Source organism: Clupea harengus, chromosome 19 (genome assembly GCF_900700415.2).
Source record: "Clupea harengus chromosome 19, Ch_v2.0.2, whole genome shotgun sequence".
NCBI lineage: Eukaryota > Metazoa > Chordata > Actinopteri > Clupeiformes > Clupeidae > Clupea > Clupea harengus.
Window position 1 is genome coordinate 3534085 of NC_045170.1, and position 20000 is coordinate 3554084.

The following is a 20000-nucleotide window of genomic DNA, read 5'->3' on the forward strand; positions in this document are numbered from 1 at the left end:
AGTCGGCACGGCAACCGTGCCAAGGCCAGCGAAGCACCTTCGCCAACGCAGCTTTCTGATACACACATCCTCAATGCCTACGGGACACATCCCAAAGGACTGTGTGTGTGGGTGGGTGGGTGGGGGGGGGGGGGGGGTGTAGGTGTGTGTGAGTGTGTGTGTGTGTGTGTGTGTGTGTGTGTGTGTGTGTGTGTGTGTATGTGTGAGAGGGTGGGGCGGCAGGAGTATATGTGTATGTGGGTGTGAGGGGTGCTGGGGGGGTGGGAGAGTGGGGCGGGGGGAGTATATGTGTGTGTGTGTGTGTGTGGGGAGGGGGGGGGGGGTATCTGGGAGTGGGGGGGTGGGGGTTGTCGATGGCAACCCTCCAGCTACTGTGGAGGACCCAGTGGGAGTAAATGTTGTGAAGTCCTCCCTGATGCACATAAAAGCTGCTGATTAAATGTGGTGTGTGTGTGTGTGTGTGTGTGTGTGTGTGTGTGTGTGTGTGTGTCCCACCAAACACACACACCTTACCTCCATCAAACATAACGCTCTACAAACTGCCGTTATTGACATGCAATATGCAAAATGGCCTTTTTATGGCCCAGTGATCAGCATGGTTTATCGAGGGGCTGAGCAGAGGCACGCTTTATGGGTTGTACATGAACATGAATTTGAGCGTGTGTGTGTGTGTGTGTGTGTGTGTGTGTGTGTGTGTGTGTGTGTGTGTGTGTGTGTGTGTGTTAATATGCCTGTGTGTGTGTGTGTATGTATGAGAGTGTGTGTCATATGTCATTTGAGTACGCCCGCATGTGTATTATATCATATGAATAATATGTAGGCTAATGTTAGACTCATTATAAGGGTAAACAGGTACGTGATGGTACAGGCATGGATCTGTGTGTGCATCTGAATATTATATCAATAGACAAGGGGTGTATCCTCAATCACACAGCTCAGAACAGCAGTCCATGTGAGATTCAGCATTAAGCCTTTCACCGGTTTACAGTTATGGTAAAGCACATAACATGTACTGTATGGATAATTCTAAAGTAAGAGCTCTGGGAGTTTTATACGAAATTACAGACACTGGGTAAGCTATGTATATCTCCAACTGAACACACCTTCTTGGAGTTGGAAAAAAACCTAATTGGGTTACTTTGATCCTTTTAAATGGCCCTATTTGTGTTCTAGGCCATTTCCCCATGTCATCGGTTTGCCAAATAAACTTCAACATGGCGCTGCTTCCCAGAAAACAGCTTCGCAAAAAAAAAAAAAAAACACCCACAAATAAAAAACTTCAAAGCATTTCATTTCAGCTCAATAGTTACCAACGGTGGGATTCGTTAATTACAACGCCAAGATTGGCTGGCAGGTTGTTACCTCCGGTGTGAGTGACGTCAGTGCTAGACCCTAATGATATTCGGGGCCCGTCATCAAGGGACCAGGGAGCCTACAGAAACCGGACTCCTGGCGACAGATGCTCCATCACGTATCGACTTTTTTTCCCCAAACGCTATGTGTCACACTGGGTAGGAGTGCGGCAGACTTGAACACACTAGCTAAGACGGCTAATCATGCACAGATCAACACATTCCCATTATCCGAGTCTTTGTGTGACACTGAAAAGACTTAAACGGATTTGAAGAAGCATAAAACAGCTAAAATAGATGAGCCTCGAGCAATTACCTCTAATCCCCAATTTCGAGCATTATCTGCTTCCCCTCTAAGTGTCTATGTCGGCGCCAACAGACGTTATGTCAAATAAACAACGTATCTTTTCTCAACAACACAGAGAAGCCGGCCTGCTCTGCTGTGAGCTTCAAATGGGCGAATGAACCGACATACATACTCTGAGCTGTTAAAACTCGTCCACTGAAGAAATGGTAATCGTCCTCTGTGAAGCTCAGACCAGCTCTGATATTCCGTAGACTGTCCCAATGTGGCACATCATGCTCTCTTCAAAGGGACTCAAAGTGCTATAAAAATGTGTGCGGTGTGCGCTTTCACGGCATCCATTTCATCCAGGTAGAAATATTTCGCAAGTGATGTTTGAAATTCACTGAATAGCCCAGATCCGAGTATAACTAAAATTGTCAGTCTCTTTGTGGGTGATTTGTGACAGTCAGTATCTGAACGTTACACGTTTTTTGTCTGCTCCGAGAGAATGATGTAGCCACCAAACATCACCAGCCAAGAGGCACTATGGTTGGCTGCACAGAACAAATACATGAACCGCAAAATTGCATCCCGATCTCAGTTGCTCACAGTAGCCTATACACCTGGTCAGAAAAGCACAGTGGTGGCTTTCAACACACACCAAGTACAGCCCGAATAAAGCCTGGATGTCAACATCATGATCAGTCTAGAAAATCAACACAGCGGGCAGTTCCAGCCTATAGTAACCCGGTAATTCTTCCTTGTCGGGGCTCATACTAGTCGCTGGTGTTTGGGGTGTAATGGGAATATATGCAATTATTAGCAACATAAACTAAATATAAACATGCATTTAAAAAACCCTATTTTTAAAACCTTACTGACATAAACTACCAAAAACAATAACGTAGATTATTATGAGGTCAAACACTGATAGCCCATGTATTTCTGTCAGATCACTGGCTCTCGTGTTCTCTGTGCAGGGCACACGGAGATAATGAGATTAGTTTGTTAGTGTGTAGTGCGAGGGCACTTTTGCACTCGCGAGGGATTTGCACTTGATTTGGCATCGCTGGCGCTCGAGCGGCATCCCGGCATCCCGGCCCTCGCTGTCCCGCTCCGCGCGCGCGCTCGGCAAACTCTCTTGAGGTTAATTACGCCTCGCGCGACTGCTTTTAGTGTAAACGTGATAGCGAGCGCCCGGCGAATTCCGCTCCCGGACACTTGATTCACGGTCAGCGAGCGTTCACGCATCAGCTGAAGTCATTCCGAGATGTAAGGGGCGCTGCGCTGCTTGTCCGCTGGTGTGTCTATATGTGACGGGACTCGCTGATCACCATAAAAGTTCCAATAGCTGTCAAGTTGTTGACACAGCTGCCAAGCTCTGTTGACACGAATCCTCCGAGTGCATGAACTCCATTTCCGTCTCTGTTCTGTTTTATGTTCTCTTTCTTTTGGTGGATATACGCAATGAACGTGGAAGCTATCAGTCATGTCGTTTAACCCTGAGCTCTCGTGCTCAACCTCTATCCAGTCTCTAGGCTCGCATGCCGCTCAGGCGCACTGCAACATCTGCTCTCAAGCCCCACCGCTAGCTTACCTTACTTGGAGAGCTTCTGCGCTGTTAGTCGTGCATCCTCATCCGTGAAGCTTAGTCCAGTATTCCTCTTTGGGGCCGTTTGGTTTGCGGCACGGGGCGATAGGAGCTGAAAAACCGGCGGTGCGCGATCCTCAGCTTGCAGCTCCGTTAATTTCTCCGGCGTCCGCGAGCTCTGGCTCTCCTCTGGCAACGCGCAGGATTCCCCACCAGTCCAGAGCGAGCGTTCTATTGGTCGGCGGGATCCCCGTGGCCCCTCAACCAGAGGAGGGGCCAGATAGCGCAGGCAGCATCCTGCCGTACCGTTAAACTGTCTGAGGCAAGATGAGTACTGTGTCGCTATGTTCGCTCAAATAGGATATGTGCTCTCGCATTTCAGCATAAAGTTCATATTTCTGAGGACTTTCTAAATTAATCCGGACAAACGGGGCGTTTCGATGTAACAGTTTTCAGCCGCAGTCTATACCCAACGCCACTTTACTGTGCGGGTTGTTTGGTAATTGTTCATGGTTGCGATGCGATGCGAATGGGCATATTTGCAGCCAAATTTCACGTGGAAGGCGTGGTCCTTGCTTGAAGATGCGCTCAGTTGCAAGGCAGGGTTAAACTCTGTGTTGACGCATCTCCATGGAAGCCTCCGTGTTTTCAGGTTATTTTGCAAGCACATGGATGATGGTCAGACCTGATAGGTGAATGGAATCGTGTTTGTGTGGTGTGATACGTGGATTAAAGCCCACAACACTGAGGGGGGTCGCTGGCTTCCCGGACGTTACCGTGTGTATCTGTCAGTTAATTGGTCGGTGTAGCTGTTCTAAGCAGCGCGTCTTTGCCACATTGCCTGTTGTCATCGAAATAGCAACGTCTAACACAATACCCCGTCGAGTCATGGCAGGTGCCAATTATTCCGGTCTGCCGGTAGTGCAGTAGCTCTTTCTTAATCTGGACCAAGGTAAAATTAGAGCCAAAATAGGGGAATGTGCTTGTATTTTGCATAGCTTTTCCACTACAGAGGTTGAAGTAGCCAGTTGACAACCATAGACGTGATCCTGACCTAATTGCAAAAGCTTCCATACAACTATGGCCGTGCATGGTCGATGTGAAGACAGCAGTCGGATATGCCCAGCCTACTCTTGTCTGTCCCCAGCCGGTATATGAAATCAAGCTCCCGTGTGTCAGTGTGGGACTCATTACCCTCACGTCATCAAGCAACGCAAGCGAAAGAAATGGGTCGCTGAGAACTCTTGTGAGGCAAATACATGTATTAACAACGAGGCTCTCAACACACGCCGTGGGAATAGAGAGGAAGGGGCGTGTAGCCTATAGCTGATGGAGGGGAGGATGGGAGAAGATCTTTTTTCCCTAGACGATGCCGGAATGCTAGATGGCCTACAGGCTATCCCTTTCAATTATAGATTAGCTCTTATAATCTTTTTAGTGGGCTCAAAATATAATGACAGGAGGCGCCCGGCCTGTGTGCGGAATAAACATGAGTTTGTTTCGACCACAGCAAACTTTGATAGTTGTATATCTGTAAACTGCAGGCGGCGACTATCCCTGTCCGAACTGAAACTATCCGTTGCCCAAAGCAGTTCATCACTGTGAAGACACTGTTAAAAATGGACTCAAGGTTTGTTTCATTAGTCTACGACGACGTGTCTGTAGTGTCTTTAGATTCATAGCCTCAATAATCTGGGAGGCACTGGTTCTGATTCAGAGGCGTTTGACTTCCCCGAGAGAGAGAAACGAATGGCAGCCGGTAGGGTGTTATTTTCTCACTCCAAGCTTGACGCCTTGGCTGTGAAGTTCTCAGATGCTGTGCGAATGAGACATCCAAGAGCTCTGCGCGTCAGTGCGGGGATTGGATTTAGAGACGTGTCTGAAAACATTTTGTTAGGTGGGGGGGGGGAAGAATATTCAAAAGAGCCATGTTACTGAAAACGCAGAGAAGGACCGCTTTGCTTTGGTATTGAAACACAGTGCGATGCTCATATCAGACAAGGCTCATAACACATTTTAGGTTTGTTTTTCAACCACAAAATTGAAACGATCCAACTGATGAAATTAGTTTTGCAGAGAGGAAAATGTAGTCACCGTGGGTTGCCTTGCGTAGCCTTCTCAATGCTGCTTTCAGGACCTTGGTCAGCGCCAAACAAGGCCAGTTCTCCGGATAGGAAGACGGTTAAGTTTAAATGAAGTGTTTATGTGGATATGTAACATCAAGCCAACACTTGGTGGAGGTTCAGCATATCTAAAACAACAGTGGGAGAGGAAATAAAGACTGGACGAGCCTTCAACTGAATCCACCTAGACGGTTGGGAAAAGGTTGCAACCCATCCCATTATATTTCTCTATTTGCTCCGCAAAGTACTATCAGTTGAACAAATTTCGTGTCTCTAGGCAACAGCATCCTCCGTCTTAAAAGGCCTTGCACACTGCCTTGACATCGCAGGCCTTCCCCGTGCCCGTGGTCTAAGATTCATATAGCCTCGCGACGATCCCCATGTGCAGACGACTCACTTGCTGCTTGTCATCACGTTCTAACTTACTTCTCCAGCGCGTGGACAAACTCGTTCAAAAGACAATCCGTGTTAGCCGCGAGGATTGTTTAAGTAGCTTGAACTATCTAACCAGCCAAGCTGATGCGTTTGCTGAGCGGAAGAAAGCCAAGACGTGACCGTGTGCGAGATGCACGCAGCACGACTACATGACGTAAGACTGAATATGAGGGGGGAAGTGGTAGAATGGGGCCAAATCATAATCATACCCAAACGAATGTTTATGTTTTATTATTGGCTAACTATTGTGTATTTACGTTTGGAGTTCAATGTGCATGCAAGAAAAATAAAAAGGAATAATCTATCCTTTATGCACTCTCTATGCACTTTGTCTTCAGTGCGCCCAGAATATGCATTGTCCACATCAAAATGTCACCAATTTACGGACTATAGGAAAATAACACACAAACTCCCTTGTCAAAAGCAGGCGAAGACGACATCGATGTCAATGTGCAGGATGGACATCTGAAACTGACCCCCAAAAACAGTCATGTAATCCACCGTGCTTCAGTCAGTTCAATAAAACCCATCACCTTCGTCTTCATCACTTGTCGCGTGACATATATACTCAACACCAACACCTTCAGCTTCACTTTGGAGTTGTCCCCGTGAAACAACATCATGTTACTTTGGTAATTGAGATATGTAAAACTGTCAGGAAAACCTCCTGATAATAACGTTTGCACTTCTCAGGAAAAAAGACATCCATCGGTCATCTTTTTGGCGTGTGTGTGTTGTGTGCATCTCCTATATGGCTGTGTGTGTGTGTGTGTGTTGTATGTGATGAGTAATTGAGTTACACTCAACTTCGGGGAATATGTTTTTGTATACATACAATATGAAATATACATATTATACAGAAGGAGAGAGTTTTTTACAGCAGTGAAATGATATGCTGAATTTCATTCTAATGATGTAAAGATGCTTGGAATTCTCCTCTTAAAACCCCCCACCACCCTCTGTGTGTGAGAGTGGTGTGTGTGTGTGTGTGTGAGAGCGATATTTCACTACACTAGTGAAATGCTATGTTAGAGAGTATGCCAGCATGCTTGAGTCGGTTTTATGTTGGCTTCCACAGTACTGCTCGTGCATCATACATATTTCATCAAAAACATGATCTGCAGTACAGTGTACAGGGCTGCTTATAGAACTACCATTTAAAGACCTTCTGACACACACACACACACACACACACACACACACACACACACACACACACACACACACACACACAGATAGAGAGAGAGAGAGAGAGAGAAACACACACACACACAAACACACACACACACACAGAGAAACACACACACACACACAAGACACACACATGAAACACAACACACACAGACAAATGCAGACACACACAAAAACATACAGCCATATATACTAAATCCCACACACACACTGACCTGCATACACACACTCTTCCACATTCACACCACTCTTTCCCATGCAAGGTATAACAAACAGGCAGCTATGACAACATTTGCTAGATTTCTCATCTAGTTTTAGGAATGTATAAACAACAAGCTGCAGAGTGGATATAAAAGAGTACCATAGATACATATAATCACATATTCACTCTCTAACAAGGTATATCAGCTTTCTCATACAGAAACACCGAGCCCCCACCCAACACACACACACACACAAACCACACACACACACACACTCACATACATGCAATACACGGACACACTAACTGCATACCATTCCCCTACTCCAGAGGCTGGGGATGACTGGGCACTAAACACACACAAACACACAGACACACACACTCACACACACACACACTCACAGACACACACAGACACACACACATGCCTCCAGTGTATTACGTGCAATTTCAGCTAAAGGTCACAGTACAGTTTAGCTGCTGGCCAGGGCTTGCATGGGAGATCTGACACAACAGCCTTCACTTCATTCGCACACACACACACACACACACACATACACTCAACATGTATACACATACTTGCATGCACACAGACACATTCTTGCATGCACACACACACACACACACACACACACACACACACACACACACACAGAAACGAACATAGACACATATGCAAGCCCACACTCACATACAAACACACACACACACACCTCAAGGCCCATCAAATGTCTATTGATCTTTTATAATGACAGTGACCTCGGCAGTCACCCATCAAACAGTGATGTCATCCATTTCTCATCCTTGCCATGTTTGACATGCACAAGCTGAGACGTCACACTCAGTGAATAACACACACACACGCACAAACACACACAAACACACACACACACACACACACACACACAGACAGTATATCCACAACGGGACTTCCCTGTGCAAGTGTAGGCCTACTGAGGGAATTATCTCCATTACTTGGGTGTGCATGCCGTTGTCTAATTTAAAATGTTTCACTTGCATTCTCGTGATGTCGCTCAATATATTGGCTTTCACAAACTATATCTATAGGTATATCTGTCTCTTTCAGATATTAATACTTACGATCTACTGCATGTGTAAATACTGTGTACTCCGCTTGTTAATACAATGTAAATCACCACTGCTTGAAAAATAATGTAGCCATAGGAACAAGCCAACGGACACGGCAGAATCGGCGAGAAAAAAGAGAGAAAAAAGTTCGTCCGAAAACAAAAGCTGGAAGATGAAAAACATCATTAGACTGAATATTTCATGGGCATCCATGCATTATTCATCCCGTTCCTCTGCCTTCTCATGGGCGCAACCCAGGCATGCACGCATGTTTCAGAGATGCGGAATTAACCATTTAAACTCACTCGTCTCAGCGTCACGCATTCACGGCATCGTCATCGTCAACAAACATATCACTGCCGCCCTGGGAATAACACCACAGCATCATGGCATGGCACAGCCAACTTACTTCAGAGAAGACTTTTAAGAGAACACTTAAGAAACGAACTGTCAAATTAAGGGAAAATAGTAAGCGTTGAGTCAAACACTTCTAACTAATTAGAGACATAGCCTCTTATTTGCTAGAAAATATGTTATAGTTTTGAACGCCTTTCCATCCAGATTTTGTGAAGTAGTTTCGATGTTAAACTGTTATTTTCTTTCGTTTAGGCCAATGTGACGACAACTGGGGCGAGTCACTTTGAATTCTAGTCACAAATGTTTTGCTCTGCATGGTTTGTCAAACCCAAATGAACACTATGCCCCCCCAAAATATCGAATCTTCTGCTTTCACGCACGACGTCACTTTTTAAACGAACTTTACTCAGCATTTCAGCACATTTGCCCTTAGGAAACTTTGCCTCTTTAAACAGTAAAACAAAAATCCAACAATGTAAAATAGCCATAGTATCTCTTTATTCAATATATGTTTAGCACAAGGCTTGGGTAAGTTAGCTCTCTGACACCTGACTCCAACCTAATATAGCAGTTTAGTATAAGGAGAAACCAAGCTCAGAGGGGTAAAACATGCTTCACTGTATCAGATTCGTCTCAACTAACACGCGTGTATCCAAACCAAATATCGGGAAACAAGGAATAGGTTAGACCACACCAGTGTCGTTACCACTCTCAAACTCTTTTCGCTGTGTTCTGGTACACGGGGGTGTGACATAGATCGTAACCTATTACCGCCATAGGTCTTGCTCTGTGGCAATGTGTGGAGAGTAGCGACGTTGTCTGGTCTGAAGGGATATTGCACACTCTCAGTATCCTACCCAAACGTTTCATGGGCAACCCCAGAAGACATCTTGAGCGCTCACGTCACCACACGTCATTAAGGAAAACAAGCCGTATGTCACAAATCACTCTCCGGTTTGATGTCAAAGGGTGAAATGTAAATAAATGGAAACTCCAGAGAAATAATGAATAGTCCAAGTGACAGAAATCCCTTCCACACCGCCCCCCCCCCACCAGAAAAGGACATCAAGGAACTATTTTTGAATTCATCCATCCCTTTTCCTGGACAAAGTTCCTGTGGGAGGGTCAGTTGAAAGCATGGGAAAGTTTCTCTGGCTTTTTCCGATGAGGCAAATCCTTATAGGGTACAAGCAGCGCCGACCAGCAACACACTCGGTCAGAACGGAGTAAATCTGCGCTTGTCATTCTAGCACTTTAGAACATCAACAACAAAACCTACTTAACCAGTGACAGGTAAGTGCAAGCGCTTATTACGGGTGTACTTCTGTTTTGTCATAAAGTTTATTAACCCTAAATGATAGTTTAAAAAAACAAAAAACTTTGGTGTAACATTTTTACCACATGAAACATGTTTTCATAATGTCCCTTACTAATGTGTATCTGTTTTAAGAAGGGGACGGATTTCTTTTACTTCTTTGGTACTGTACATGTTTTGGGCAATTCCCCTGATAGGCTATGTTTTGAGTCCTTTTAAACAAAAACATGAATTAAAATAGGCCTTTCGGAACATGGGGTGGTACCTCTGTATGGTGTCACTATACTGATTTAGCCTGGCCATAATTTCTGACACGGTAAGTGCGCATTGGTCTTGTTGAGCGCATCCTTTTTGATAAGCTACATTTATTGAAACGGGGAACCAATTTCTTCCCCTCGGCGCGAATCGTGCGCTTGTTCGCGTGCGCTGTAGAAAGGCAAACAGTTCCAAGTGCCTCGAGCCAGGAAAAAAAAAATCATCATCAAAACAAATAATCAAAGAGATAAGGCCAACGCAGTAATGGTACGGCGCGGAGGATGTTTACACAGATGTAAATCACTAAGAATGTCAAGTCTGGGGAACACGATTCCCCGAGGCTATATGGAAATATCGTCACAGAGCGAGCGGACCTCACGCCGCTCTCGTTAGTTTAATACAAATAAAACCGTGCTGTTACCAAGGGCCCCAGCCTGTTGTTGCCCATTTCATTATGTGTGAAATTGAAACCATGTCAAAGCTTAAGTTTTAAATGTGGAAAATGCCCGAAGCTTTTTCTTGAGATGGGCAGGCCAAATGGAAAACTTCGTGCCTTCAAGTGGATGACCCCACACAACCTGATCGTCGTAATAGAAAACATGTTACCAAATACTCCGATCCAGAACCGATCCAGAAGCGATCCACGTTCAGGTCAAACAGTCCAAATGCAAAACAGTGGAAAATTAGTAATGCGGTGGGCGTGGCCTGTTTTACTGACTATTTGACTCAAAGTGAAGTAAACAGCGGGTATTTTGCTGCTTCCTCTGATAAATATAAACAGATGACTCATACACTACGTGAGGGAATGTTTTGAGGAAAGTCTGAAATCCAAACTGATACAATTAAGTTCCCAATCACGGATGAGGAAACGTGTTTTCTAAAAAGAGGAGTAAAAAGAACCACACACCAAAAATCTCCCTTTGAACTGGAATCTGACAACGATGATTAATCACTGGTGAATTCTTCTCACTGGCATCTTTTTTTTCCTGCGCAGACCTTTCACTCCCTCCTCTACCGGTCTCTTTGATGTGGCATCCTTATAAGGGCATCACATGCGGGTGGCTTTTTCAACATTTTCCATAAACCACATATGTACCTGTATATGTTTTCGTCTGTGTGTGTATCTGTGTGTATGTCTATACATGCAAATATGCCTGTGTTTTTTGGCGTGGTGTGGGTGTGTGCATGTATGTATATGTGTGTAAAAAATGTGTGTGTATGTACCACAGGTGACAGAGGATGTCAAGAGCTGACTGGAGTTTCCTGGAGCATCTACTCGAGGAGGGCCAGGAGCACTCGACTGGTGTCGGCCGCGTGTGGCTGACCGTCCTCTTCCTCTTCCGCATCCTGGTGCTGGGAACGGCCGCCGAGTCCGCCTGGAACGACGAGCAGTCCGACTTCATCTGCAACACCAAGCAGCCCGGCTGCGAGGCCGTCTGCTACGACAAGGCCTTCCCCGTCTCCCACTTCCGCTACTTTGTGCTCCAGATCATCTTCGTCTCCACGCCCACCATCTTCTACTTCGGTATCGTGGCCATGGAGGTGGGGAAGAAGGCCAAGAGGCAAGAGGAGAAGAAGAGGAAGAAACAGGAGAGGGAGAGCCGGGGAGGAGAGGCGTCGTCGGGGAGGCCCAGTCTGGAGGTGATTCAGGAGAAGGACGAAGATGCGGAGGAGGAGGAGAGGAAGGTGGAGAGAGGAGGAGGAGGGGTGAAGCGAGGCGCGGGAGAGCCTCTGAGGCTGAAGGGCAAGCTGCTGTGTGCCTACGCCGTCAGCATCCTCCTGAAGCTGTCCCTGGAGGTGGGCTTCATCGTGGGCCTCTGGCTCCTCTACGGGTTCGTCATCCCGGCCCGGTACGAGTGCCAGCGCGACCCGTGCCCGCACACGGTGGACTGCTACGTGTCGCGGCCCACCGAGAAGACCATCTTCACCATCTACATCCAGACCATCGCCGCCATCTCCGTGCTGCTCAACGTGCTGGAGCTCTTCAGCCTGCTGCAGCTAGCCATCAAAAACCACCTGGAGAAGCGCTACCGGCGGCAGTGCCAGGGGCCCGTCGTCAGGGCGCGGGAGATTGCCAGGGCCCCGTCTCGCCTGGAGATCGGCGGGGAGAACACACCCGCCCCTGCCTACGAGGAGAGGGGGGATCAGTACCTCCCCGCCGAAGAGGGGGGGCTCCCTCAGCTGCCCAGCTATCTGAACTGCATCAGCAGTATGAGGCCCTTGGCAAACAGGGGCCACCACAACAGCAAACACCATCCGCAAGCAACAGAGCAAGCGCAATAAACACGGCCACCACAAGGGCGGCGGACCCCAGGCATTACATGCGAGGCCTGCAGGGGGGAAGACACTAAAGGGGTGCTCTATATAAATGACCTTAGGGACCAGGGAATAGGCTGGAGGAACAGTACACACACACACACACACACACACACACACACACACACACACACACACTCAACAAACACACAAACACTCACATGCACGTCCCATGGGATCCTGTGGATTGCTTTAAAGAAGGAGCCACTTCCCTTGTTTGGACAGGCGCTTTGCGGGATCTTTCTTTCTGAACTTAATTACCCCCAACGGACAAGAGCCACAACCCAGTGTCCTTTCCCCCAGCAAGCACAGGAGCCCTAGTGTCTGAGAGAGGCATTGTGGGACACTGGAGTCATCCAGAGGAACAAGCACAGGAGCCCTAGCATAAACATATATAGATATACATATATATTTATATGTCTATGATCCCTAGTGTCTGGGAGAGGCACTGTGGGACACTGGAGTCATCCAGAGGAACAAGCACAGGAGCCCTAGTGTCTGAGAGAGGCATTGTGGGACACTGGAGTCCTCCAGAGGAACTTGAAGATGCTATGAGCAGCGTATAAGCAGCAGAGTGACTGTGACGGATTAGACACACTGCCATAGCTCAGTCGGCACAGAACAACACTGTGAGGACCACCGTGGCACCGGACTGCACTTAAGGCCTGACAATAATATTTAAAGATGTAATTTAATTTTTTTTGAATAATTTTGTATTTAAATTTTATATTTATTCTTGATCAATACACACAAAAAACTTGTAAATAATAAAGCTTTTATGTATTCAGTGATATTGATGTATTTCATGTAGATAATTTCAGTTTTGAAATGAAGGGTGAGATCTGCTTTGCATTCCTCTAGTTCAGTTCGTAGTCGAGCAAGGTCGAAGGTCGTAACAACACCCCAGTCACAGTTTAACACCCAAGGAGACACACATGCTAACTCAAATATTACACTTGTCCTCCATTGCAAGTTATTTTGGATGAAAGCATCTGTTGTGAAAATAAAAGCAAATCTCAGTCAGTCATGACAGTCCACAGCTTTACGCCAGAGGGAGAATACCCATATAGCCATTAGAGTTCCAGTTCCAGCTACGGCCTTGAGCAAACGCTTTTTTCCAAAGCGACTTACAAAGGATTACATTTAAGAACAAAAACATAATGAGAAAATTAAGCAATAAGAATAATGCAATTCAATTCATATAACAATTTCAAAGTATCATGTCAAAGTACAACAATAACAACAACAACAATAATAATAATAATAATAAAAAATACCAAATATCAAAATCAAAACTATGATTATAGAATATAACTCAAACAAATGAACCTATTAGACAAATTCTGTTTGGAAAAGTGAGTTTTAAACATTGTTTGGATTTACCAAGGACAGCACTTGGTAGGTCTGAATGGTTGAATCAGGCTCAGTCCAACTTGTCACCTGGGTCAATCAGTGCATCTCATGTCATATCCTGTCTTATCTTCTCATATCATATCCCATCATGTCATCATATCGTATCTTATCCAATCATATCACCACATGTCATATCGTATCTTATCCAATCATATAATCTCATATCCTATCTTATCCAATCATATCACCACATGTCGTATCATATCCTATCTTATCCAATCATATCACCTCATGTCATATCATCTCTTATTATATGGCAACGACAGTACAAGCATTCTGATTGGCTAATGTGTATTCATGCCAGCCGCGTATTGCCCTCCTAACTGGTCGAAGCCGATGTTTGAAATTTCCCGGCATGACCTCACTCTCGGTTAGTAAGTAGTTAATATCACCTCATGTCATATCATCTTATCCAATCATATCACCTCATGTCATATCCTATCTTATCCAATCATATCACCCTCATGTCATATCATATCATATCTTACAACTTTCACTCTTAGCTGTAGAGGAGCACGGGCCTTGGACTGAGCTCAGAAATGCTTCTTACCTGCCAGGGCTGAAGATTCCTATGAGAGTGGAAAAAGAATAAAAATGCCAGCAGTGTTTGAAAGCTAAACAAATTCTCCGTCATCAGGTAGGGGTGCTGTCCAAAACAAAAACGTTTGATAGAATCCAGATTCCCTCCTTGTTTTCCCCCTGTCTGTCATTCAGTCTCTCCCACTCCCAATTTCAATCTGTCTGTCTTTCAGTCTCTCCCACTCCCAATTTCAATCTGTCTGTCTTTCAGTCTCTCCTACTCCCAATTTCAATCTGTTTGTCTGTCTGTGTGTTTGTCTGTCTGTCTTTCAGTCTCTCCCACTCCCAATTTCAATCTGTCTGTCTGTCTGTCTGTGTGTTTGTCTGTCTTTCAGTCTCTCCTACTCCCAATTTCAATCTGTCTGTCTGTCTGTGTGTTTGTCTGTCTGTCTTTCAGTCTCTCCCACTCCCAATTTCAATCTGTCTGTCTGTCTGTCTGTGTGTTTGTCTGTCTGTCTTTCAGTCTCTCCTACTCCCAATTTCAATCTGTCTGTCTGTCTGTGTGTTTGTCTGTCTGTCTGTGTGTTTGTCTGTCTGTCTTTCAGTCTCTCCCACTCTCAATTTCAATCTGTCTGTCTGTGTGTTTGTCTGTCTTTCAGTCTCTCCCACTCCCAATTTCAATCTGTCTGTCTTTCAGTCTCTCCCACTCCCATTTTAAATCTGTCTGTCTGTCTTTCAGTCTCTCCCACTCTCAATTTCAATCTGTCTGTCTGTGTGTTTGTCTGTCTGTCTTTCAGTCTCTCCCACTCCCCATTTCAATCTGTCTGTCTGTGTGTTTGTCTGTCTGTCTTTCAGTCTCTCCCACTCCCAATTTCATTCTGTCTGTCTGTGTGTGTGTTTGTCAGTCTGTCAGTCTCTCGCTCTCAATCCTTCTGCCTGTCTGTCTGCCTTTCTTTCAGTACCTCCCAACCTCAATTGCAATCTGTCTGTCTGTCTGTCTGTCTGTCTGTGTCTCTCACTCTTGCGCTCCATCCTTCATAAGTATGTGTGTATTGTTTTGGCAATACATGTGTGACACTGATAGTACCAATAAAGTATTTTGGAGTTTGAAACAGAGAATAAAATGTAATTTATTCTCATTGACATTGCACTGTGAAAATCATTGGCAACACAGTGCACACCCGGGTCTGGGCCATCCTGAATTAAAGAGACAGATGTTGTGCCTCGATAGGATGTTGGAGCGCAGATTAAAGGTAAAAAAAGGACACACCATAACTGGATTAGTGGAAGTGCCAGTCATTTGTGAAGAGACTGAGATAATGAGTGTCCGGGATTCACAACAGATCAGAGCCAGATCCATTTCAGCTCTGCACAAGATCAGGACTATATCAATACCCCACCAATGCCATATCAATACCCCACCAATGCCATATCAATACCACACCAATGCCATATCAATACCCCACCAATGCTATATCAATACCACACCAATATCAATACCACACCAATGCCATATCAATACCACACCAATGCCATATCAATATCACACCAATGCCATATCAATACCACACCAATGCCATATCAATACCACACCAATGCCATATCAATACCACACCAATGTCAGATCAGAGCCATATCAATACCACACCAATATCACATCAATGCCATATCAATACCACACCAATGCCAGATCAGAGCCATATCAATACCACACCAATATCAATACCACACCAATGCCATATCAATACCACACCAATGCCATATCAATACCCCACCAATGCCAGATCAGAGCCATATCAATACCACACCAATGCCATATCAATACCACACCAATGCCATATCAGAGCCATATCAATACCCCATCAATGCTATATCAATACCACACCAATGCCATATCAATACCACACCAATGCCATTTAAATACCACACCAATGCCATATCAATACCACACCAATGCCAGATCAGTACCACACCAATATCAATACCACACCAATATCAATACCACACCAATGCCATATCAATACCACACCAATGCCATATAAATACCACACCAATACCATATCAATACCACAACAATACCATTTCAATACCACACCAATGCCGGATCAGAGACCTATCAGAACCAGGATCAGCTGGTATCTGGGCGGTTCTCTATGACAGGAAGAGGACAGAGCATTACTTAAGCTGGTACATGCCTTTAGCTGGTACATGCCTTTTGAAATGCCTTGCTTGACCTGTGGCATGAGAAATAATGGCAAAAACTCCAGCAGTCTCTCTGCCCGCTCGTGCTTTTGAAATCCTGAATTTCATCTTCCTGCTTGTGATGATGAGAAGGAATGTGGGCACTGTCTACCTGTTAGTGGAAAGAATGTGGCCCCCTCTCCTGCTCTACGGCAGGGGCTTCTTCTCCATGAAGGATTAATGATGTGTGCTGAGCCCTGCAGCGCCGCCGGCCATCCTGCCAAGCACAACCTGCCGGGCAGCGCCCAGCGTCCACACAGCCTGTCATCCCATGCCAGAGCGCCGGGTTCAGAGGTGGCATGCGCAATTGCGTGGGGGGGGGGGGGTCAGGGAACAGCTGGCGAAGGGGCGCCTGTTACATGACCCCCTGCCTGCTAAACGGGACGGTCGAGAGAGAGAGAGAGAGAGGTAAAGGCAAAGTGATAATGAAAGAGAAAGATAGAGAGAGAGAGAGCAAGAGGGGAAGAGAATAAGAAATGTAAACATAGAAAAAAGAGAGAGTGCGAGACAGAGTGAGTGAGTGAGAGATAAAAAGAGAGACAGAGAGAGAGAAAAACACAGGTAAAGAGAACAGAAAGAGAAAGGCAGGGAGAGAGAGAGAGAGGAAGGCAGCATAGCCAGGATTCTGCTTTAACAGGGAGCTGTCCTTTCCCTTCTGTGTTTTGCTCTGTGAAATTAAAGCTCTCAGACTCCTTCCTCTTGTTTTGTCAGAGTCGGTGCAATCAGACCACTACCTTCCTCAGCGCAGTGCAGCCCAGCGCAGGGCGAGGGCACACAAACACACAGGAGTGTGTGACTCAGCTCATCTCACAAAGCCCACAAAGTCACTACAGCGCCTCACACACACACACACACACACACACACACACACACACACACACACACACACACACACACACACACACACACACACACACACACACACACACACACACACACACACACACACACACGCTCAAGACTGACAAGCACATTCCAACGTGTGTAGGAGGATTTCAGAAACAAGTTTGAGAATGAAACTGAGAGAGACAGAGACAAGGGATGAGGAGAAAAGATTGGAGGAAGCTGGAGAGTTGAAAAGGACAGACAGAACAGAGAGAGCGAAGCAGGACAAAGACTTGGATCAGTCAAAGAAACAACCAAGTAAACCTTTAAACTCAAGCAGTAATTAGTCTCAATCGCAATGTTTTTAAAAAGAGACAACCCCCCCAGCCCAGGTAGCCAATGACGGTGATCCGCAGCAGGCTCCGCTCTGGCGCGGCTCCAGGGATCAGAAGCGGGTCGGGCCGGATCAGGGCAGCATCCGGGCCTGACTCAGCTGCGGTCCGGGGAATGCGGGCGCAGGGGGCCAATCACGCGGCAGGCCGTGCTGACACGGCTAAGCAGAGGAAACAGTGTTCCTAACCTTGTCAGATAACTCTCCGCTCGAGTAAGAGGATCAGCGGGGGTCACCAGCATTCAGCATTCACCATTCAGCACATAATCCCTGTGGAGGGCCTGCCAACAATGGCACCAGACACACACACAGATACACATACACACACATACACAGAGATACACACATACACATACACACACACAGATACACACACAGAGATACACACATACACAGAGATACACATACACAGAGATACACACATACACACAAAAACACACACGCACAAAATGTAGTTGATCACAAGCCACTTCCTGACATTGTGTCTCTTACCACCCCTGCTCCTTCTCCAGGCCTCTTCTCCAGCAGCAGTGCGTGTCACACACAGAAACGCAGATTCCAACCGCAGCTAACAGTGTTGCAGCATCCCCTTGTGTGAGACACACTGCCCACGGGACCTATGTGCTGTTCACATGGCGTACGCAGGACAGCACCGCGCACAGAGCACGGAACACAGAGAACGGAACACAGAGCACAGAACACGGAACACAGAGCCGTGCCCACAGCTTTGGATGCCGTTGGTGTGCTCTTCCGGGCCGGTGTGCGGTATGGAGCGGGCAGGCAGCCTGCACCACCCCAGGGGATCTGGACACAGTCGCCAACCTTTCTCTCTCTCTTCCTCTCTCCCTCCCTCCCTCACCCCTCTCTCTCTCCATCTCTCTATCTGTGTCTTCCTCTCTCACTCACTCTCTCCCTCCCTCCCTAACCTCTCTCTCTCCATCTTTCACTACCTGACTTCCATCTCTCTCTCTCTCTCTCTCTCTCTAGCTGTCTTTCTCTCCCTTTTCTCTATCCATCTCTCCCTTTTCCCGTCCCCTTGCGGTCCTCAGGACTGCAGTACCAGGCCAAGCTGCCAAACTCTGTGGTGAAGACGGGTCGTACCCACACATCCTGCTAGCGCAGTGGATGAGACACCCTCACAGAGAGAGAGAGAGAGAGAGAGAGAGAGAGAACAGAGAGAGAGAGAGAGAGAGATAGGGAGATAGAGAGAGAGAGCGAGGGAGAAGAGAGAATGGAGAGAGAGAGAGAGAGAAAAGAGAGAGAGAGAGAGCGCGCAAGCAGGGAGCAGATCCACAACAGGCACCAGAGAGTGTACAAACAACCCGTCTAAAAATAAAGCTGTTTGTGCCAGGGCTGCATGTTTGGGTGCAGCAGCAGTCCTTTTGTTTGAAAACCATCTCTGAATGAGACGTCTAGATTCGTATTCTGGGATATAAAACATATTGGGGAGCAGAACTCTCAACTTCTCATCCTCCCTCTCGTGATAAGGCAGACAGACATAAATGATCTACCAAACAACACGGTACAACATAGTCACTGGGGTAACTTCTTTTTCCTTCGTGTACACAAAGATTTCAAATCTCACCGTCTATGGTCCCGATATAACTCATTATTCTAGTAAGCCTGAAATCTCACCCTCTCTGGCTTTCTCAGTAGGGCCTGTATTATTCTGTTCATATATCCTATTTGTGTGTGTGTGTGTGTGTGTGTGTGTGTGTGTGTGTGCAGTTATGAACATAGTGTACCGTGTTACCCTTGAATCTGCAATGCAGAAACGCACATCTAAAGACTGACCCCTCTCTACGTTTTGACTCACAAGAAACACATCAATACTTGACCGTGTCCTGAATTTAGACATCACAAAACAAGAGAGAGAGTTTAGATATCACAAAACGAGAGAGAGAGCGAGCGAGCGAGCGAGAGAGAGAGAGAGAGAGAGCGAGAGGCAGAGAGAGCGAGAGCGAGAGAGCGAGCGAGCGAGAGGAAATGGGCCTGGACGGACTTCCTGGTCCGTCTTCAGTCAAGTCTTCTGGGAACCGCCAGTGTGGATTGTTCGCCTAGACAATGGCGTGGCGGTGGGCATTGTTACATTGTTTCTG

General features: G+C 46.3%; 1 protein-coding gene across 1 annotated transcript; it reads left to right on the forward strand.

The window, feature by feature from the left end:
* Positions 1-9800: 9800 nt before the first annotated feature.
* Positions 9801-13786, forward strand: gja4 (gap junction protein alpha 4). Its single transcript, XM_012822071.3, has 2 exons — positions 9801-9919; positions 11426-13786. The coding sequence occupies exon 2, from the start codon at positions 11436-11438 to the stop codon at positions 12477-12479; it is 1044 nt and encodes a 347-aa protein (XP_012677525.2). The 5' UTR covers positions 9801-9919; positions 11426-11435; the 3' UTR covers positions 12480-13786.
* The last annotated feature ends 6214 nt before the right edge of the window (positions 13787-20000 follow it).

Bases quoted from the DNA above. Each gene is read 5' to 3' on its own strand.
- gja4 (XM_012822071.3), top strand. From the start codon at position 11,436: ATGTCAAGAGCTGACTGGAGTTTCCTGGAGCATCTACTCGAGGAGGGC.